Source organism: Globicephala melas, chromosome 15 (genome assembly GCF_963455315.2).
Source record: "Globicephala melas chromosome 15, mGloMel1.2, whole genome shotgun sequence".
NCBI classification, from domain to species: Eukaryota; Metazoa; Chordata; class Mammalia; order Artiodactyla; family Delphinidae; genus Globicephala; species Globicephala melas.
The window spans coordinates 36,143,786-36,166,656 of NC_083328.1; the positions used below are offsets into that span (position 1 = coordinate 36,143,786).

Here is a 22,871-nt window from a genome sequence, read left to right on the forward strand (position 1 = left end):
AGGCCGCCTGCCACAACTAAGACCCAGAGCAACCAAGTAAATTAATTAAATTAAATTAAATTAATTCTGCATTGAATATCAGTAACTACCATACAAAAAAAATACATATATAAGCATATGTAGGTATAGCTAGATAGTATTTGTGCCTCTCAAAAGAAACAGGTGCTAAAATATTGGTTTCATTTTAAAAATGCATATAGTATATATAGGTATATTATTATGTATGTCGGCCAACTATTATAATGACTAAGTTTACTGCCTTTTGTAAAGCCATAACATTTGTTTATGAGTGACACCATCGACTTTAACATTTGCCATCAATCTTTGAGAAATGTCTGAGCCATGTGAATCCCAAGAAGTATACCATGTAATTTCTATGCATATATTCATGGTATATAAATGTGAGTAATTCACGTACCAGAGAACATTAAAGAGCTCACAAACCTGAACACCTGGGTTCCGGTCTCATCTCTACTGCGTACTTTGAACAAAATTATGACCATTATGTGGGCCTCCCGATGGAAGGAGAAGACTAGATGGAGCATCTAGGTTTGTTCTGTTTTTTTCAGTAGTGGGCCTTGAGCAGAACATTGGTGGATTTTTCAGTGATTGTTGAAAAGCATCAGAAGAGTCCAGCCCACTGTGGGCAGTTGTTTTTGAACAGGAGTCTAGAGCCTGGAATCTTTGCATGTGACCATCTGCCTTTGCCAGTGACCTTCACACCCTCCCGTTCATGATTATGATAATTGATAATAATTACAATAGCAGGCACCCTAACATGATTAAGAACAAAGATATAGAATTCTTTGCAGTTGTTTTTTTTTTCTTAATAAATTTATTTATTTATTTATTTTTGGCTGTGTTGGGTCTTTGTTGCTGCACACGGGCTTTCTCTAGTTGCGGCGAGCGGGGCCCACTCTGTTACAGTGCGCAGGCTTCTCATTGTGGTGGCTTCTCTTGTTGCAGAGCATGGGCTCTAGGCGCTCAAGCTTCAACAGTTGTGGCACGTGGGCTCAGTAGTTGTGCCTCCCAGGCTCTAGAGCACAGGCTCAGTAGTTGTGGCACACGGGCTTAGTTGCTCCGCAGCATGTGGGATCTTCCTGGACCAGGTCTCGAACCCGTGTCCCCTGCATTGGCAGGAGGATTCTTAACCATTGCGCCACCAGGGAAGTCCCCAGATGTCTGTCTTGATCTGCATGGTCATTCTTTTTCCTGTGCCCCTACCCTCACTTTCCATATAAGGAAAATTCTGAGTCAGCCAGTTCTGTTTCTGGATTTGGTTATGCAAAACTGGGATCAGGTTTAGAAGGGGTTTGAAAAAAAATTGCAAGGTGTAACCAATGTAAGTTAGAAATGGAAAGGATGGGTTCCTGAAATTAAAAAAGATTAAGAGAAGCAGGGTGAAGAGAAGGACGAGTCAGCCAGGTTCACAGAGTTTTTCCCAGCACTTTTGTTGGGAGGGAAGGGGTGCAGTCTGTGAGGAATAATGGGGAGAGACGGTTTTTAAGATGTTTGTCACATACTAATAATCCACTCTTCTACCTATCCAGTAATTGCCTTCAATTTTTTTTTCTGAATCCTCATTACAGAGACCAGACTATATAAGTCTCTAGTTATATTTCCATTATACTACCATTTATTTGGCATTTATGTGCCAGGTATTGCAATAAGCACTTATGTTTTTTTCTCATTTCACTTTGAAATACTAATTACCTTTGAGTTTGGTATTATTTTAATTTCAGGGATAGGAAATTGAGGTTCAGGAAGTTTAAATGCCATGCCTGCACTAGTTAGGGGATAGGGTCAAGATTTGAAGCCAGGTCTTTGTGACCCTTTCATTCAACAAATATCTATCAAATGCCTCCTCTGTGCCAGACATGCTAGGACCCTGGGATGTAGCCATGAACTAGACAAAGTCCCTTTACTCATGGAGCCCATCTTCTGGTGAGAGACAGAAAAAAATAAACAAACAAGTAAATAACACTACTTCAGATAATAAAAGATGTTAAGTAAACAAATGGGGCACTGAGACACTCTTATCACTAATCCATAAACAGTCTTGGGGGGCTGAGGTCTGCCTCCCGAATTGGGTCATTACTTTACGATTCAGTCAGTCTTGTCCTCATTCCAGAGGCGCGCTTGGAGCGGTGGCGGGGCCTGGCTGGTCAGCAGGCGGCGTCCTGGGACGGCGACCTCAACCAGGAGCCGCCACCTCAACCAGGAGCCGCCAGAGGCTGGGCAGAGGGAAGCAGGTCAGTTGGGCAGCCAGCCGGCAGGTGCACGTCGGGCCGCGGGAGGATCCTCGGAAATGATGGGCCGCTGGCGGCGCTCACGACCTGGGCAGTCGGGAGCCGAGGGGCCAGCCCGCGTGGACTGTTAGCCACGCGCCGCCCACGCCTCGAGACCCTCCGCCCCCGGTGATCCCTGTCGGGCCTCGGGACCCTCCCGTCCAAGGTGACCCCCAACCCAGCCTCACAACTCTCCCTGCTTCAGGGAACCCCGACCCGACCCGACCCGTGACCCTCCTGAGGTAACCCTGACCCTGACTCTCGACCCTCCTGCCTGAGGTGACCCCGAGGCCTCCCTGCCCCTCTGAACTGCGCCCCGGGACCGCGGCCACACTCAGGGACGCTGGGCCGTCCTGCCCACCCCAGGGTCGTTTTCTAGAAATTTCCTAGGAAGGTCCACCCCCAGGGCCTCTTCCGCCCAGCAGCGTTCGTGCCAGGCCTGAGGCAGCAAAGCGCCCTCCCTCCGTGAGGTGTACGGCGCCCAACAGAAAGACAGTGCTGGAGGGCAAATGGAGGATGGCCAGGGAAGGCAGAGGTTCGGGCGAAGACTACTTCAGCCGCCTGTAAGTCCCTACGGACCACGCGATTCTCCTACCGGATCCAGCCCTCGCCCAGACTCCCGCGTGTCGCCCCTCCTGCCGGCCTTGTAGCGGGCGCGCTGAGCCCTATGCACGCGCGATCAGGGGCGGGGCGGGGCGGGGCGTCCCGGGGCGGGGCTGGCACCCGCAGGGCGGCACACTGCGCATGCGCGGGCCGGCCGAGGGGCGCCTCCTGCAGGACCCCGAGCGGCCCGGTCCTCTGCTAGTCGCGGGTCTCAGGCGCCCCCTCCCCGCCGTGGCGGCCTAGCAGTTGTCAGCAGCGGTCGCCGCCGCCGCGAGGCCAGAGCAGAGCCGGGAGCCGAGGGAGGGGACCCCGCGAGAGGGCAGCGCCCCGGCCGCTGCCGCCCGGGCGCTAAGGGTCGGTGAGTGTCCCAGAACCCGCCGCTCGCGCGCGCTGGCTCCCAAGGCTCGAGATTCGGGGGCCGCTTCCCCGCCCGGGGCCCCCTCCCCACCGCGGGCTGCCGCCCTCCCCGGCCGGGCACCCGGCCCCTCCCGCGGCCCTGCCCGGCCCCCGCCCTGCCCGCGGTCTCCTCCGGCGGCGCAGCAGGTGCATCTCCCAGCAGTGCAAGGCCGCCCTGACTCAGGCTTCCCCTCGGCGCGAGCCTCTGGGCGTGTCCTCATCCCCTCAGGCATTTCCCCAAAGCCGGCCCCCCCTTGGGGAAACGTTACCTTCCCGGAGCTAGAATCGTTGTGGAATCCTTTGTGCCGAGGCGAGGAGGGTGGACAGACATTTACCACGCTAAGACCCGCTGGCCTTCACCCGGCAGACAGTTTGAGCACTTGCCTGCTAAAGCCAGGCGGCATCACAGGCTGGGGAGCTGAGGCAGGCCCGCCAAGGATGCTGCTGGCTCATCTCTCGGTGCAGAGATTCCCAGTGTGGGTGGGAATGCATCCCCGTAACGGAGTCCGCCCTGCTCCCAAACCCGCCTTCTCATGAGCCTCAGAATGGGGGTCCAGTGGTCCACTGTTAGTGGTGGGAGTTGTGTGGGGGACAGAAGGAAAGGGACCTCCTGGTCTAGGCAGAAGGGCCTGCAACAGCCCTGGTGCCCATGGTCAGTCTGTACTTGGTATGAATTTGTGTTTACATAGGTGTTGGCTCCTTCCTGAACTAGACTATAAGCTTCATGAGGGCAGGGACTATCTCCTAAATGAGTGCTTAGGACACATGCTTAGTGCATATTTGTCGCATGCATGAATGCCCCTCCTCACTTCCTTGGACGTTGCCTAATTAAAGCCTGTTACCTGATAGGGTTGTTTCTGTTTGCCCCTTTGCCTCCTGATCTGTGAGCTCCCTGAAGGCACAGATTGTCTCTTGTGGGGCTTGCACTTCTAGCACATAGCCAGCACCTGGCACATGAGAGGCACTGAAGGAACGCTTGCTGAAGAAGTGGATGACACCCTGTAGCAGTGTGGAAATCCAGGCAAGGTGCAAGTGGAAGAGTTATGCTCTTTTCTCCTGAGCAGCTATATCATTTGATTCAGAACATTTTGATGCTGCCTTTTGTAAATGTGAAAAGGTTAAGGATGTTTTCCTTTAGAAAGTTAACATCATTGGAAAAGTAAAAGAAAGGGAAAACAGGTAAAAATGGATGCCATGGGAATCCCCACACCTTTTTAACTTCTCAGAGGTTTGTTTGGTTTTTTTAATTGAACACTTGCTTACTATATTTGACAAACAGGATGACATCTTTCCTTCTTTAAGGTGATCTATCATCATTCTGTTGAAACAGCCTTTTGGAACAAGAGAGGGAGCTAAAGCTGTTGGTTTTTTGTTTTTTTTTTTTCTGAGTTACTAGCTTTCCACAGTGCATATGCCAGGCAGTCCGTGGGAACCTGTTTTAACTTAGTCTCAACTGGGAAAGCCCAGGTAAGACTCCCTAGTTGACAGTTTCTTTTCCAGCCCTGCTTCCTGAAACAGCAGTAGACTCCTCTGCTATTGAGTCTGTTATGGGGCGGGGAGCATTCTAGAACTCTGGGGAGAATGATGGGCAAGGCTCTGTGCACGATCGGGGACCTTAGGATGGAGCTAAAGAGATGATTTATTCACAAGTAACTGACCTAAGACAGAAAGAGATAAGTGCTACATGAGACATCCAGAAAAGCTGCCTCAAGTATGCAAAGGTGGAGGGATGGCTTTCGACAAGAGCAGAAGGTTTCAACCCTGACTGCATGTTAGAATCACCCGGGAAAGAGTCCCATGCCCAGGCCACAGCCCAGAATCTCCAGGGGTGGGCCTCCAGCATCAGTTTCTGTCTTAAATTATCCCAGAAGATTCCATTGTGAAGCCAAGACAAAGAACCCCTGAACCAGTCAGGGTTGTCGGTGGCGGCTTCACAGAGGAGCCAGACCTGGACTGGGAAATGATAGGAAGGATTTCAGAAAGTAGAGATGGGAATGGTGGGTGATACTCCAAGCCGACAAAACCACAGAAGGCCCACACACTCCCGGGAAAGTGTAAGGTGTGGCAGTCCCTGTCCTGGGAGACTTGGACAGTGCCTGTCGCTCCGACTGGCTGAGTCGTTCGCCACATTTGGAGAGATTTGGAGTCAACGGGCAGATAAGTGTGGTTGCAGGAGCTGAGTAATGAGCTTGCTGCCTTGCTTGTTGAAGAAGATCCATGGTTACCTCTCTCTGGGGATTCTCAATTGCCTCCTTACCTCGTTTCCTACACCTAGAGAGGCAGAAGGCTAGCAGGACGGGGAATGGGCCCGAGGCTGCAGCAGGGGTTAGGAGAGCAGGCAGTGGCACAGATTTTGTAGAACTCTCTCCTGATAGCCTCCTCTGGGCCACACCTTTGGCTCAAAAATATACCCCACCACTCCCTGCCAGGAGCTCCAGTGTAAACTCAGAGCCACATGATTCTGAGGAGCCCGCCGCCCTGACCCAGGACAGCACAGGTGGTGGCATTGAGTGTGAGACCTGTAAACTAGGTCTCCATCTGGGCCTCCCAATGCAAATGACCATGGCCTTGAACCTGGCCTCATGGGGCTCTTGGACAACGACTGCGGCTTGTGGCATTTGTTCCCACCTTAACCACACAAGGGTCATTTCTGTAAATAAGTTGTCCACAAGCTTTTTTCCTGTTCACTGCTATATGTAAAAGAATTGAGCATGCACCACAATACGTTTTATTTATTTATTATAAAAGAAAGCCATATACTACTGTCTTGAATATCATGGACATAGAAACACATACAAATAAAGACCTATTAAGTGGATGAGAGGCGAAGTGAACACGATTAAATTTTTCAGTGTATCAATAGTACATAATCTATTATACAAATGTGTGCTGTTTTTAAAAGAAAGCCATGTGATCAAGTCTACATCCTATTTATAAACTCGGTGAAACCTGAGTCCAGCATTTGAAGGTGTGGTTCTGACTTCTGTTTATTTCAGTTCCTGGTTCTTGAGGGGTTCACAGGTAAGCACAGTGAACCTCAGGGAGGCATGCAGACTTGCTGTGCGTCTGGTACTTGTTTTTCAATCCCACCTGCCAGTCATTTGAGGGCTCTTGATGAATCTGGGCTGCTAAGTGTTCAGGGGCTATCAGGGGAGGTGAAAGTCCTGGTTCCCAAAGCTTTTGCTGTGCAGGTGTCAGTGTTCATGTGGATGGCGCACTTGCCACATCCTTGGCAATACAGTCACACACCTGTGGAAACATCGCCAAACGTCTGTTTTCATAAATGCTCTGTTCTTGGCACAGATTATTTTGAAAAGCTGTAACTCATGCATTGTCACCTTTTCCTGGAAGGGACAGATTTGAGTGCATTGGCTTAAAACCAGTAAGCTAGCTCACACGCTGCTGCGCTCATTTGTCATTGAATAAAAAAAGAAAAAGGTTTCCAGGTTTGACACTTCTCATGAAAGAAAATATGTATTTCCTCCTTAAGTTCTAAGTCACAAGATAACCAGGTATTCACAACTCCCCAGATCACTGCAAAGTATTGTAAAGCTTTAGCTATTTGAGTCTTTTTTTTTTTTAATTGACCACAACCATGATATCCCAAAGCATGTAAACTCCAACACACCTGAGAGACTTAAAGTAAACTAGCGGGCGAGGGCCAGTCATCACCCACGTGTCACAGAGCCCCTCCTCTGTCAGGATGCTGTGGCTGCTGACACACAGGCCAGCAAGAGTGCCAGGGTGCATTCATGTGTTAAATATTAGTAAAACCAATTTTTCCTCATTTTTAAAGTAGAATTTCTTGCCATTCCTTTACTGTAGCAGATTGTCTTGCTCATCCCACTTGAAGACCAATAGTGGGGTTCACTGGTGGGAACCACCCTCTATAAATGTGCCTGCTATTTTCAGCCTATTTTTTACAGTGCTTATTGGTATTTGGACATTCACCTGCAGAATCCACTGAATTAGATATTTTCACAATTTAAAAGATCATGTACTGGGTAAAAGATTATAAGCAAAACAGAACACCCTCGAGCAGAATTACTGCACTTTTGGATCCCCTCCCCACCCCCCATCCCACCCCTACCCCTGCTCCCTTCTTGGCACGGCATCCAAGGCCTTGGTCGGCTTCCCCTTCTGGCTCCGTCCCTGGTGCTCCTCCCCAGCCACTCAGAATTACTTGCTGTTCCCCCCACACACTCTTTCATTTCTTCATGATCCTATAATGCCCTCCCTACCTCAACTAACAAGAAACCCGAGACTGGTCTCCTGTGTCACCTGTTTCTGGGAGCCTTCCCAGAGCTCACCCTGTCTTACACATACACACAGAATCCTGATCTCCAGAATCTCATGATGCTTCATTTGGCTTCAGTTATAGTGATTACAGTACATGCAAGCATGTGCAGACTGTGAACTCCTTGGATTAAGAACACTGTGATTTTCATTTCCAGATCTTTAGTGCCTGGTATAAGTGCCTATCACACAGTAAGTACTTGGCAAATGTTAGTTGGATGAGTAGATGCTTTTTTGTTTTGTGTATCCTAAAAAACCACAGATTCTACCAGCAAACGTGAAGTACCTATCATGCCTTCTGCAGCGTGTACACACGTAGACTTAACACCGCTGACTGTTGTGGGCTCCCCGTGTGAGAAGGAAATGCTTTCCTAGCTGAAATGGGTCCTCACCCACCTCAGTCTTCAGGAAAAGTGCCAAGTCCCAGCGAGCACCACCACCAAGGGCATCTCTCTGTTCCACATGTGTGGTCAAGAGGGCAGAGCCCTGGTTGTCTGCTGTCTGTGTGACAGCAAGATGTCTGCCTTGACCTTACTGAGACCCCCTCCCTCCCAGCCATGACTTCCCCCAGGCCTGTGCTGACGGCTTCCGTGGTAGGAAAGGCACCGAGCTCGGGATACGACAGGACACGTGACATAACAGCATGTGCCTGGCCTCGGGGCTCCGTCCACTTCTGCTTGCTGGCCTTGAGGCCCACTCAGCAGTGATCTTTCCAGAAGCGTTACCACCATTCTGTTCTGTATATGCAGAAATAAAAGCTTCTTTTGCTTGGGCACATAGAAACTGGAGGACATATTCAAGCCCATAATGAAAAAAATACCCAAATCAGGAAGCAGAGCTGTCGGGACTCAACACGCAGTGGCAAGCACCCAGCACAGTGCTCCCAAACTAGGACAACCATTTCCCAAACCGGGACAGCCATTTTCAGAGGAATCCCGTGTGACATCAAGAGAGTTCTTAGGGACTTCCTTGCTAGTCCAGTGGTTAAGACTCCATGCTCCCAATGCAGGGGGCCCAGGTTCGATCCCTGGTCAGGGAGCTAGATCCCACATGCCACGACTAAGACCTGGTGTGGCCAAAAAAATAAATATTTAAAAAAAGAAGAGTTCTCAGAAGTTAGCAGCCCACAATAGGCACTCACTCTGGACCAGCTCCACTGCTCACCTGAAAACCAAACATTGAAATACTCAATGATTTGTGTAATGTTTAATATTTTAACGGTAAGCAAACACGCCTTTCCGTGGTAAAAAGAGCTTTCCCTTCCCTTCCCGGCTCTGTCCTGGGAGGAGTGAAGTGAGCCTTGGGAGAAGTCCTCAGACGTTCTTGTGGGGCTTTGCGAGCGGTTGCTTTGGAGTGGACCCGCCTGGGCTGGTTCTGGATCGCAACCCCCGCCACTTCTGAGGGACTCTGAGTGCCGCGGTCTTAAGTGTTTTGAGGAACTTTAACTTCCTTTCCTCGTGTACATTTGCTGTCGCAACCAGAAAGCTTCCCAGATTTTGTAATTCTGGGAATCTCCTCCTTTAAATTCCTTTTCTGCTCAAACTGAACAGACACGAGTATGGCATTTAGTGAGACTTCAGATAGAGCATGGCAGGCACAGAGCAAAGAGCTGGGTGCCTTGGGGAGACAGAAACACGTATGATGTCTGTTAAGGCGGTGGGGCTCAAGGGATATTTTTTCTTTTTGATTTCTAATGTTAGGTTCTGGGAGAAATACATAAAGACTTTATAAAGATGTTTGCTGCTTTTAGGATACACAGACTGTAGGGGTGTAGTGGTAAAAACACAAACTAGGAAGCTCAGATCCTGGGTGTGTGCCTTGCTTCCTGTGTGATCCTGGGTTAGGCACTTCCTCCTAGTTTCTTAGTTTTGAAAGGGTGATGGTACCAGAAGTTAGGGCTGGATTAGGAGGCTCTATAAATATAAAAGTATATAAAATAAAAGCTTCTTACAGTTTATTGTACCAGGAGAGAACAAAAGCCACCCCAGAGTTCTCTGATTCCTGAAATCCATGTTTCTTTGATATTGGACTTGGCTTTGCTTAAGTAACATGCTTACAGTGTATTTTGCACTTCGATTTCCTACCTCGGTGAGAGGCGTTTTATGATTATTTTTTAAATTATGCTCTGGCACCCTCCATTTGCCCAAAGGTGGCCGGAGCGTCATGCCAACGAGCCCCAGGCCCTTCCTGATATCCTGTGAGGCGTCAGTGCTCCCGAGCTCCAAGGTCAGCCCACCGCACTCCAGAGGCCTACCGGCCCCACCCCAGAGCCCTCTGTGCAGGGCCGCTTTCTCCCAGCCAGACCTCCCATAGCCCCAGAGGAAAGCCTCAGCCAGGAGCCTCTGTCAGGACTCAGGTCAGTTCCCCGGTGTTGCTGTCTGGTGTTGTCCTAGTGGGAAGGCGGACGGTCTGTCTCCCTGCCCTGCCCACCCCTCTGGGCCTAGAGAGGTGGGATTAAGCGTGGGGACCTGTCCTTTCTTGACCAGACTTTTCCGGAAAAGGAAGTCATCGACTTCTCTGACCAGAAGACTTCTTTGAACTGTGACCTTTTCACATTCCCCTCTTGGTAGAGAAAGAACCTTCATCTCTGCCAAGACAGGCACCCATCAGCCTGCTGTGGGGATGATCAGCTCCGTTGGAGGCACTGCTTTCCCCTCTTAGCCTAAACCACTTCTTGAAACTGTTCATAGGCCGTAGGCCTTCGTGGGTAACATTACACTACTGCTCTTTTATTAACTGTCTACGACTGATTTTAAGACAGGTTTTTCCACCTTATTAATTTTAAAAGAATTTGGATAATTTATTAAGTTGCCACTTAATAGCCCTTCATTGCTATTTTAGCTTTAATCTCCCCATATTTTAACCATATGGTTAAATAAAATAAAAGCCATATTTTAAGTTAATTTGTAAATAACTTCTTGCAGTTGTGTTTTCTACTAATATTTATTGAGTGCCCTTTAAAGCTTAAATTTTGAGGAACTACTTTTAGGCAGATATGGACAGCTACATCTTTTTTTTAAAAGCGAGAGTTTAATTTAAAAATGAGCTTTAATGGAAATGATTTTTCAGCTAACTGAAGTCAAAAGCAAAACTGGCTGTTTCAAAAAAAAAAAACAAGCTCTCGCTCCATGCGCACTGGGTCTCGAGATGGGTTCTTTGGGCCATAGTGTTAGAGCAGGTTAACTAATGAAGGATTTACCAGCCATTTGTCCGTGCCGTCCTGACGCGCCTAATGGATGGTGTTGGGTTAGTATCGACCTGAGTGTGGAGCTGGCTCACTGCACTCAGGACTCTTTCCTGTGAGTCACAGATGCTTCTCCCCACCTGAAGGACCGTGAGCTGTGGAGGGCCCCTCTCCGCTCCATCTGCATACTTGGCGCAGACGGTGACCAGGAGCTCTCCAGGGCCTCCCCTCCTCTGCCGCCCTCGCTGCCCACCTCAGGTCCAGCCTCGGCATTCATGCCCGCAGCTTACAGAACTAGGTGCTTCTAGTCATGAGCGTCCTGGGGTCTTCCTGAGCTAACTCCAACTCCCTCCTTCTCTAGAGGTTAGTGTGGCTCCGTGTCTCTGCTTCTCACACTGCAGTCTCATGACATAGATTTCCCTAAATTGAGGAAGACCTTTATAAAGCTCTGTTCTTGTTTCTGCTGTCACTGTGTTTGATAATTAGTCTCAGCAGATTTTCCCAGCCATACGTGCCAGATTTAAATATAACATTCATACCTGACATAGAGTAGATTTTCTCTGGAGGAAAATGACCAGTGTCGTGTGGAGGCTCACAGACCACTGCTCACAGTTAAAGCAGGAAAAACTGGTTCTCAGGGTTCAAGGTGGGAGAGTACATGCCATCCTGCCGCCCACGCGTCCACCTCGCCTGCTGTGTCTGCCCCTGGGTTAAGGCCACTGAGGGCCCTCACCCCAGGCTCCTCCCCTGCTCCCCCACAGCCCTCTCCAGGTCTTAGAAATCAGCCCGCAGCCAGGATACTGGGCTGAGTTTCCTTTTACTGTTCTGTGATGGTGGAGAATAAAGCAGTCCGGGAGGGGAATTCCATCAGCCTGAGTTTTTGCTAAGAAATAGCACATTCATACGAACCACAGAGAACATCTGAATAGCATTCATCGAATGATTGCCATTCCATTGGCCACGTTGCATCTACCAGCCCTGCCGTTCATCTCCTGTTTCCAGAAGAAACAAAGTCAGCTTCCTAAAAGGGCGTGTGTTCCTTGAACAGAGTAGAACTGGCCTCTCCCTCTGGGGAGCTGTTCTGAGTTAGGCTGGGACAAAAGAAGGTGAGGAGAAGTGGAGGGTCTGTGTCTCAGGACTGACTCTCCCCCACTCTCCCTGCCTTCCCCAAACACAATTCGCAAACCTGAACCAACACCCTTTTTGTCTTTGGTCCACAACTAGCGGCCCTTCTGGCAAGGATGGCGGTGCTCAGGCAGCTGGCGCTCCTGCTCTGGAAGAACTACACTTTGCAGGTGGGTCCGGCCCTGGGGGCATGCTGCAGGGGGAAGGGCGAGAGGGGCCTGGCAGAGGGGGTGTCAGCAAGAGGGGGCATCAGTGGGAGGGGCTCCAGGAGCCCCTCGCCTCCACCTCGCACTCCTCAGCCCTCGGTTTCCATTGCTCTTTAGAAGCGGAAGGTCCTGGTGACCATCTTGGAGCTCTTCCTGCCCTTGCTGTTTTCTGGGATCCTGATTTGGCTTCGCCTGAAGATCCAGTCAGAGAACGTGCCCAATGCCACCCTCTACCCCGGCCAGTCCATCCGAGAGCTGCCACTGTTCTTCAGCTTCCCGCCACCGGGAGCCGCCTGGGAGCTCGCCTACATCCCATCCCAGAGTGACGCCGTGAGGACCGTTGTGGAGACAGTGAGGAGGATGCTGGTGATCAACATGAGAGGTGAGTTGTCGGGGACTCAGTAGTGCTGCGGGACTTGGGCTTTGGGGCAGGGACTGGCCAGGCGGGGAGCCGGGCAGCAGGCAATGCAGTCTGCCCTGTAGTGGCCGCACGGCCCGCAAATCCCTGTGTCATGTCTCATTGCAACAGGGACCAGGGTTATGACGGCTGTGGGAAGCAGTGTGTGTGACAGTTTACAGCCCCTGGCTATTCAGGGGCTGGGGATGGCGTCCACATACCCCACAAAGCTGTTTAATTATGAGGGCAAGGCCCCGGTGCCAGGAATCTCTTCTGGGATATGGTTTTGGGAGGACAGCTCTGATAAAGGTCATCAAGAAGCCTGCTGAGGGCCATTCCCAGGAAATGTGCCAGTCACCCTCGCTAGGTCTTTGCATTCAGAATAGAAAGTATTATCCCTTTTCCTCTCCCTCTTGATTTTGGCACTGTGGCCTGTTTAATTCAGTGTAGCAAACACTTAGGGGAAGATCCCTGGTCCCTCACTATGTGATTATAGTCAAACCCTTTATGTGAAATGGGGTCTGGGTGAGAGAGGTTGTTGAACAGACTATACATTAGTGTCCACTTGAATTTTTAAAGCCCACCATTATGGTTATGAGAGAAACTGATGCTGGCTGCAGAGCTCAGGGCAGGGCAGCTGCCCACATGGAGGGGCCCTGCTCCAGCTCTCAGCTTCTAGATGCCCAGGGCCGGCTTCGATGGTGAGGTTCTGCCAGTCTTCACCGCAGCCCGTCTCTGCCAAAAACAAAAGCCTCCTCGAGTCTTAGGAAAGGTTTACAAAGCCCTAGAGAAACTTGTAAGCTTTAGTCCTTTATCTGAAGGTCCAGCTTTCTCAAGCAGAGTGGACGATTGGGCAACTCTGGGCCCCCCTCCTCCCCACAGCTCGCGGCTTCCCCTCCGAAAAGGACTTTGAGGACTACGTCAGGTACGACAACCGCTCTGCCAACGTGCTGGCCGCCGTGGTGTTCGAGCATGCCTTCAACCACAGCAGGGATCCCCTGCCGCTGGCGGTGAGGACCCCAGCCCCACGGAGCCAAGCTTCCTCCCCCAGGAGCCAGAGACGCTCTGCCTGCCTGGGAGCAAATGCGACTTTCCCCTTGGGTCCAGAATCACCTCTCAGCCCACTGAGGGGCCCTGATGGAGTTTGACCCATCAGGCCAGAGCGGTTTAGAAACCTCGCGTGTCTGAAGAAAGTGGCTGTAGACCATTGCTGTGGCCCCTCTTTGTCCTCTCGTTTTGTGAAAGGCGTTACAGGTCTCCTTTGACAGAGTCAAATAGGACAAGTAGGAAAGTAGCAGATACTCGGGACTTAGCACCATATGGCATTAGAATTTCTGTTACATATTTAAACAAACAAACAAAAAGAAAGGTTTTTTGGTTGCCCCAGTGGCAATAAGACTGGGAAACCGTCAGGTCCCTCAGCATCACGCTGGTGGCCCTGCACTGGTTAACAGTGACGAGTCATGCATGGAATTCCCATTGGTAATGGCAGAAGAGGGTGGTGAAGAGCACTGCAGAGGTGCCCCTGGGCTCTCTGTGCCCTGGCAGGACCGCTCACTCTGACCTCCTGAGATCCAGACACTGGCGGGGGCTGGGGCAGTGGTGAGGTCACGGTAATGAGGGTCCCCCAACCCTCCCACTGGATGCAGACGTTTGCTCCTCTGGCTGGATCCCTTAGAGCACTTGGTTTTCTCTTTGTTTCCGTAGGTGAAATATCACTTACGGTTCAGTTACACGCGAAGAAATTACATGTGGACCCAGACAGGCTCCTTTTTCCTGAGAGAGACAGAAGGCTGGCACACCACTTCCCTTTTTCCACTCTTCCCCAGCCCAGGACCAAGGGAACCCACATCCCCTGATGGCGGAGAACCTGGTGAGGAACACTTTTAGGGGGTCTCCTTCCCTCCCCCGGGGTGCTGGCTCATGATCATCACGTCGGGGAAACCCATCTTGCATTTCTCTGGAGGAAGATTTTTTATGATTATTTGACCTTCTTCTTTGTAGGAGAAGGAAGAAAACATCCAGTAAAACTGGCTTCTGAAAAGCAAAATAATCTTTGAAAACAGCAAAGGCTGTCTCCCTATTTCCCAGCAAACGTGCTGTTGAATGAAACATTTATATTTCAGTTTTTAAGGAGCTTCAGTTTGCATTGGGTCTTTTGGGCTTGGTTTTCCATTTCCCTTCTCTCCTTGCCCCTCTCTCTGTACAGTTGTATAGGCATTGTACGCTCTGTTGTCCTTGTGTAATTGTCCGTGGTTTCATTGAGTCAGTGGAATGTTTGCAGAAGTCGGATCTCAGCTCACTGTATTGCCAGAGGGTGTGTCGGTCTGTTCGCTGTTACTCTGGAAGGTAGTTGGCTTGTTTGTCTTCTCTGACCAAGGTTCCATCTTAGAACCAAGTAACTGGGACCCAGGACTAGACTATGCCCTCAAGCTGAGGCCCAGCTACAGGCTCCAGGAGGCATCCTGGGTGTTGCAAAGAACACAGAATTAATTCCCAGGTCTGCAAGAGGCAGAACTTGTTAGAGATTTTGATGAAAAGACCCAGGAATGCCCTAAATAGAGCACCAGGAAGGCAGGAGGCAGCCAGCATTTAGATTTATTTCTGGTGCCAGGACCCTATCACCAGGCTAATGTTCCAGGAAAAGATTTTAAATCCAAAAGAGGAGCTAAGACGACGAGCAAGGCAAGGTGAAGTGTGCAAGGCCCCAGAATGAAGCCCTGGACAGGTCACCAACTGGAGAGGAGGAGAAGCCACATCAGCTGCCACGCCCACTGCCTGTGGCCAGCAGCAGGAGACACTGGCTGTGTGACCTGGGGCGGGGCTGTCCGTCCTGTTTGTGGGGACAATTTCCTAAGCTTGGAAGCGATAGAGGCAAAAGTTCTCCAAGGAAAAGACTGACAGATTTCACTACGTACAAACTTGAAATTTGCTAAAAGAGAAAAAGACATAACACCAATTTTGAAAGCAAATAAGAGATTGGGGAAAACATTCCAGCAGATGACAAAGGGTAAATACCTTCTGTTTTATAAATGATTCCTTAGTCCAAATCAGTTTAAAAAAAACACAAAGACCCCAAGAGATGTGGAAAGGATGTGAACCTGGCACACAGCAGGCCCTCCAAGAATTAGGCCAGTGTTCCCCCCAAGCCCACCCCCGAATGTCCATACCTTAGACCCCTGATAAAAATTAAGCCCCTGGAATAGTCTGAAAGAAGGAGAAAATGCAGAGGCACAAAAGAAGTTCCCCACAGCATTGTTTATGATCATAAAAACTTCAGTAGTGGGACATGATTGATCACAGAGGGTGGCTTTGCCTCAGTGCTGAGCAGCTGCAGAGGTTGTGGTGGTGAAGACCCCATGGCAGCATGCAGAACCTCATGGAAGAACAACTAGGGAGCAGGAGGCAGGCAGGACGTTTCCTGGGGGAGGCGTTGTGACGTGAGAAAGACACTGGCTTTGAAGCTAAGAGACCAGGGTCCCGTCTCAGCTTTGTCCCCTCCCCCTTTGTGTGGCTCAACGCCCTGGGCCTCAGTGGCCCCGTTTGTCCAATGAAGATGTCGTTCACTACTCTGCAGGGTCAGAGTGAAGATGAGAACTAAACCCCCACCCAGCACAACGAGCGGTAAGATTCACTGAGCACCTGCTATTTCTGCAGCCATATAAAACTACTTACTCAAGGGAGGTGGTAGAAGTGCACAGATGTGGTGACCTCGTGCTGGGGGTGGGGTGGGCATAAAATTGCTTTTCTTTATTCTAGAAGCTTGAACTCAGGCAGCTGACAGTTTTGTGTTGGAGGATGTTAGGTGTTCTAAATGTCACTGTTTTAGGAATGAGGGTGCCCACGCCACCCAGACCCGCACCCCATGTCCCCTCTCTGTCCCCTGGGCTCGGACATCAGGAATCCAGGCTGCCTTTCTCTCTCCTGAGGCTATGCCGTACTCCTTCCATAGGCTCAGCCTCTCACAAGCCTCACTGTGGACTGGAATATCGTATCCCCCTGGCCCTTATCACTTTAAAAATGTGGGGAGTCAGAAAGGGCCAGCAGGGAGGGACCACAAAGCACACAAAGGTCGTGTAGTGGTGGCCTTTGGTCTGTGGTTCCTGCCTCCCTTTGAGATGGTAACTCAAGGGTGGATGGAATGAAAGTTGCTGATCAGCTGGTCTCAAGGGAACAAGACTTGTCGATTATCCCAGTAGGTCCTTAAAAGTGGGCAAGAGAGGCAGAAGAGAGAGTCAGAGAAAGATGTGATGACACGGAAGCCAGTCAGAGAGATGTTGCCTGGATGGTTTGGAAGGTGGAAGGAGGGGCCTCGAGCCAAAGAGCGAGGGTGGCCCCTACAAACTGGAGGCCTGCAGGAAACCCCAGGCCACTTCACCAGCTCAGTGCCCTCAGCACTCTGAGCACCAGCACCCAGGACCTGGCTTCTCCCACATGTATCGACCCCACATGCCGGAACGTCCTCTGCTCCTGCACTCAGGGTATATCCGTGAGGGCTTCCTGGCCGTGCAGCATGCCGTGGACAGGGCTGTCATGCAGTACCACGCCAACGCCTCCACGCACCAGCTGTTTGAGAAGCTCACCGTGATCGCCAAGAGGTTCCCTTACCCGCCTTTTATCTCGGACCCCTTCCTCGTCGCCATCCAGTACCAGCTTCCCCTGCTGCTCATGCTGAGCTTCACTTACACCTCACTCAGCATCATCCGGGCTGTCGTGCAAGAGAAAGAGAGGAAACTGAAGGTAACCCTGTTTGCGTTTGGCTTTGAGAGATCCTGAGTCCGGGCACAGTGTGGCCATGGGCTGTCGTGTCCTGAGTCCTGTCATCAGGTGGGGGCAGCTCCTGGGCACTGGGGGCACCAGGGCAGCTGGGCGTGGGGCTAGTGCCCACATGGCTCAGCCCATCTCAGGCTTCTTTGAAATCAAGCCTGTTCTGTCCAGATTTTTAAAACCCTGATAAAGCACTGTAGTTCATGTGCTGTATGTTAAGGACTGAACATTGAAAAGACAGTGTTTTGGATACATTAGGTAAAGTAAAATACATTGTTGAAACTAATTTCATTTGTTCCTTTAAACTCTTTTGGCTGCATTGGGTGGGTCTTTGTTGCTGTGCGCGGGCTTTCTCTAGTTGTGGTGAGCAGGGGCTACTCTTCGTTGTGGTGCGTGGGCTTCTCTTTGCAGTAGCTTCTCTTATTGCGGAGCATGGGCTCTAGGCATGTGGGCTTCAGTAGTTGTGGCTCGCAGGCTCAGTAGTTGTGGCTCACGGGCTGTAGAGCACAGGCTCAGTAGCTGTGGCGCACAGGCTTAGTTGTTCCGCGGCATGTGGGATCTTCCCAGACCAGGGCTCGAACCCGTGTCCCCTGCATTGGCAGGCGGATTCTTAACCACTGTGCCACCAGGGTAGTCCCTAAACTTTTTTTTTTTTGGCCACGCCACACGACTTGCAGGATCTTAGCTCCCCGACCAGGGATGGAACTCGCGCCCTCGGCAGTGAAAGCGCGGAATCCTAACCACTGGACCGCCAGGGAAGTCCCCCTTTAAATTTTTTTGATGTGGGTACTGAAATTCTGAATTACGTATGCGGGTTGAATTCTGTTTCTGTTGAAACAGTAGGTCAACACAAGACAAATGTTCACATACATGGAGAGCAGGAAGCGAACTTTGCATGTGATCAAGGACAGCTGTGGTGCCCAGCTGTCAGGCAGTGTCGTGGGGGATGGAGAAGTGTGTGGAAGTGTGTGAGGTGTGCTCCACAGGCATCTCACTGACATAACCATGTACATCTGGATGAATAGTGTCCTCTGTAAGCTCTCACCTCTGACGCTGCCAGAATTACCCAGAATTTATGTGAAGTTCTTCCTTTGGCAATGTCTGCAGTGCCAGTGGAAGGACGTTTAGAGTATTCTCAGTGGTGCCAACTCTGTGATTATTGGAGCTTTTTTTTTTTTTTTTTTTTTTGCCACACCGTGTGGCATGTGGCATCTTACTAGTTCCCCGACGAGGGATTGAACCCGTGCCCCTTACATTGGAAGCTCGAAGTCTTAACCACTGGACCACCAGGGAAGTCCCTGTTGGCGCTTTTAAATTGTTGTAAATGAGGGGCTGGGAGAACTAATGAGGTGGGTCCTGTCCACTTCGGTGCCTAAATAACTTTAATAAAATGGTGCGACACTGAGGTGGTTAGCAGCGGACAAGGAAATGGTTCAGGAAAAAATGTTTGTGCCTGCACGCGCCTCCAGGTACATAGATGAAAACAGTGTGGCGGGATGTTGAATGATCACTGAGCCCAAGTGGTATGTGAGTGGCCACCGTTCCAATCTTCCTATTTTTCTGGTGGTTTGAAATTGTCCATGAGAAGAAGTTGGAAAATCAGCCTACCTTAGTGCCTGGTACACAAGAGACACTTAATCAGCCCTGGTCCCCTCCCCCAGACCAGTGTTGTCCATGGTAACAGACAGGCCTGGGTCTGCTGTCCTCTACGGCCCCACTGGGCACTTGTGCCTGGCGCGGCTGAGGAGCTGGCTTTTTAATCTTAAGTAATTTCAGCCAAAATAGCTACGTGTGGCCGCAGGCCGCTGTATTGGATGGTGCAGGTTTAGCGTGAGGGAGGCTCCTGGGGTCTGGTGTGGCAGGGGTGGCAGGCGGTGGGGCGTGTGGAGCAGCACATGTGCCCCTCCCCCAGGAATACATGCGCATGATGGGGCTCAGCAGCTGGCTGCACTGGACCGCATGGTTCCTCCTGTTCTTCCTCTTCCTCCTCATCACCGTCTCCTTCATGACCCTGCTCTTCTGCATCAAGGTGAGTGTGGCTTCAGAAGGGGGTCTCACATGAAAAGCAAGGCGTTGGAGTTGGTGGGAGGGCCAGAGACAGCTGTGGCACCACCAGGGAGACCCCAAGACTCCGCATTTACGGCTTTGGTTGGGGAGTCTGCCCTTTTGGTAGAGAGGACTGGTGTAGCCCTTCTCCCACCCTTACCAGCTCCATTTGGGGCTGGGAAAGTTTGAGACTCTTCCTGGTTTTGTCTCCCCTACCCTGCCCCGACCTGCCCCCACCTGCCAACGGGATGGCTGCACAGGTGAAGAAGAATGTGGCAGTGCTCGCGCACAGTGACCCCTCGCTGGTGCTAGTCTTTCTGGCCTGCTTTGCTATCTCCTCCATCTCCTTCAGCTTCATGGTCAGCACTTTCTTCAGCAAAGGTGAGTTGTCCTGCCTCTGAGAGTGGAGGTCTGTGGGTGATGCACACCTCAGAAGACCGGCAGTTTCTCTTGGGATGAGTAAGGTCAAGGGGTCCAAGGGCATCTGAGCAGAAATAACCCGGAGACTGAGGTTTTCTTTACTCTGTGCCTTCCTTTGGATTCAGTTTTTTGGGTGTCAAAGTACATCCCTGAACAGTCCTTTCAGTGAAGCTCAGCGAGTGGTTAATTCTCATTGACTTTGTGTATCTGAAGATGTCTCTGTTTTGCCCTCACTCCTGAATACTGTCTTAGCTGCGTATAAAATTCTCCTTGGCGCTTTGATAACATTACCTTATTGCCACCGGATTTCCATTATTGCTGGGAAGAAGTCAGCTGACAGTCTAGGTCTGATTTTTCTGTATGGATGTTTGGATCTGAGGACTCAAGTCTTTTCAGTTCTGCATTTCCGTTCGTCATCAATCAGACTTTGCTCCCTGTTAATCCCCCTTCTCTTCTATTAGACCTAAGTTGAAGCCTCTCAGTCTGTCCTTCATGTCTCGTAACTTTTTTTTTATTAATGTGGTAAAATACATATGACATAAATTTACCACCTTAACCATTTAAGTGTAAAGTTCAGTGACATTAAGTACATTCACATTGTCATGCAACTGTCACCAACATCCATCCCCAGAAATCTTTTCATCTTGCAAAACTGAATCTCTGCCCCCATTAAACACTAACTCCCTACCCCGTTCCCACAACCCTGGAAACCACCATTACACTTTCTGTCTCTGAATTTGACTACTCGGGACCTCGCGTAAGTGGAAATCATGGAGCGTTTGTCTTTCTGTGACTGGCTTACTTCATTTAGCATAATGTCTTCAAGGTTTATCCCTGTTGCAGCTTGTGTCAGAGTTTCCTTCCTTTGTAAGGCTGAGTAATATTTCATCATATGTATAGACCACATTTTGCATATCCATTCATTCATCAATGGATATGTGGGTTGCTTCCACGTTAGTGGCTATTGTGAATAATGGTGCTATGCACATGGGTGTACAAAGATCTCTTTGAGACCCTGCTTTCAGTTCATTTGAGTGTATACCCAGAGGCAGAACCACTGGATTGTATAGTAATTCTATTTTTAATTTTTTGAGGAACTGCCATACTGTTTCTACAGCAGCTGAACCGTTTTATATTCCCACCAACAGTGCAAAAGTGTTTCAATCTCTCCACATCCTCACCAATACTTGTTATATTTGCTTTTTTTTATAGTAGACCCCTCTTGGGTGTAAGTATATCTCTCAGTCTGTTCTTTATGTCTCTTAACTACTTTTTCATACCTTAAAAAAATCTCTTTGTGCTGAGCTCTATATGAATTCCTTAGAGTTGTCTTCTAATTCCCTAATTCTCTCTTTGACTGTGTATGTTCTAGACTGTGTCTCATCTTTGAGATTTTATTTCTATGACTATATTTATCCTTTACCAACTATCCAGTTGATTGTTGTACATATCCACTTATTCTTGTTTCTTCATCCATTTTTGTGGGGAAAAATCCTCCTTTTATCAATGGAAGCATTTCTTCATTTCCTCCTTAAGTCCTTGATATTCTTGTTTTGAAGTGTATCTCTTTCCTACTCAAACTTACTCCTTTGGAGAGCTTTAAACATGGGGATAATTCCCAGATTCAGACTCATGCCCAGCAACTCCCATTAGATGTTTAACATGTGTCTCAGTCAGACGTGTCCTGAACTACTGATGGTGTCCTCAAAACCCCATTTCCCCATCTCTACCATGTGCTCACACTAAAAACCTGGGAATGCCCTCGACTCCTCTTCCTCTAGCATCCTGCCCCAGTCCAGTCAAATCCTGTCCACTGTACCACAAGGTACCCCTGAACTCCAGCCATCTCCCACCTCCCCCACAGCCCTGCCCTGGCCCAAGCCACTGTCATCTCCAGCCTGGTTGACAGCGGTAGCCCCATAACTGGCCTTCCTGGTTCTGCCCCTGCCCCTCTTCAGTTTCTGCCCAGGTCAGAGGTTCTCCAGTGTGGTCCACGGGCTCCTGGGACCTTTAGAGGTTCACGAAATCAGAACTTTTTGTGATAATATCAGAATGTCATTTGCCTTTTCTACCATGTTGACATGTGCACTGATGGTGCAAAAGCAAAAGTGGTAAAACTGCCGGCCCTGAGCACGATCAAGACAGGCTCCAAACTGCACTTGACAGTGGCGTGTTCTTCACACCACACACTCTCGTAAACAAACAAACAAAAATGCCAGTTTCACTCAAAAATGTCCTTGACGGAACAGTAAAAAATGTTAATTTTGTTAACCTTTGACTCTCAAGTATACTTTTCTAATATTCTGCATGACTGAATGAGATGTCCACAGAAAGTGCTTCCTGAGTATTGTAGTATAATGATTCTCTTGAGGAACAGCATGTGTGCAGGTGTTCGAGTTGTCAGCTGAACTAGCCACTTCTTTCACGGAACACCATTTTTGCTTGAAGCAATGACCATCACACTGTCATTCACTTGCTGGTATTTGGTAAGCATTTTCTCAAGTGTGAGCTGCCTTTTTGAGGAAAACAACTGACAATATCTGATGTCAATTACAAAATTCAGGCTTTCAGGCAACAAAAATAGAATTTTGCAAACTTTAATCTACCACCATGAGCTTTACAGCCTCCCAGTACTTACTTACTTTTTTATGAAATTAGTGATAATATTACCCAGTGTGATTTTTTTTATGTGGTGTAATAAAATGTGTCAACATTTGGAAGATGTTCTTTGCCCAACGAGCAATATTTTCCAAATGGCCATGCATCATGTTACAAAATCATGCAAGAATAGTAAATAACCCATTCCAGGTACAAGATGGACCAATAGATTTTCACATAACAGAGTATAAAAAGTTCATTGTTCAGGTTGATTCCACGTGGCACCTCACCTTTAAGAAACCACCCCTTGTTAAGTGGTGGTGTGGTAGCAAAGAATATCCAAAATACCTAAAAAGGCTATTAAAATTCCTGTCCCTTTTCCAACTGCTGATCTCTGTGAAGCTCATTTTCTTCATTCACTTCACCTAAAACAAGGCAATACATCAGAGTGAATGCAGAAGCAGATATGAGAATCCAGCTGTAATTGGTTAAATCTTTACAGAGGTTTGCAAGAATGTTTCACAAGGCTACTCTTCCCACTAAAT

The 22,871-nt window shown here is 49.4% G+C and overlaps 1 protein-coding gene across 2 annotated transcripts in view; it reads left to right on the top strand.

The window, feature by feature from the left end:
* Nucleotides 1–3,040: 3,040 nt before the first annotated feature.
* Nucleotides 3,041–22,871, top strand: part of LOC115848091 (phospholipid-transporting ATPase ABCA3) — a 45,805-nt gene continuing 25,974 nt past the window's right edge. For both annotated transcript variants that reach the window (XM_030848460.3, XM_030848458.3), the window contains exons 1-8: nucleotides 3,041–3,249; nucleotides 11,992–12,062; nucleotides 12,216–12,480; nucleotides 13,378–13,505; nucleotides 14,203–14,368; nucleotides 16,976–17,235; nucleotides 19,175–19,291; nucleotides 19,569–19,689. In XM_030848460.3, coding sequence (XP_030704320.1) covers nucleotides 12,009–12,062; nucleotides 12,216–12,480; nucleotides 13,378–13,505; nucleotides 14,203–14,368; nucleotides 16,976–17,235; nucleotides 19,175–19,291; nucleotides 19,569–19,689 — 1,111 coding nt within the window. In that variant the 5' untranslated portion in view covers nucleotides 3,041–3,249; nucleotides 11,992–12,008. The remainder of the gene's footprint in view (nucleotides 3,250–11,991; nucleotides 12,063–12,215; nucleotides 12,481–13,377; nucleotides 13,506–14,202; nucleotides 14,369–16,975; nucleotides 17,236–19,174; nucleotides 19,292–19,568; nucleotides 19,690–22,871) is intronic.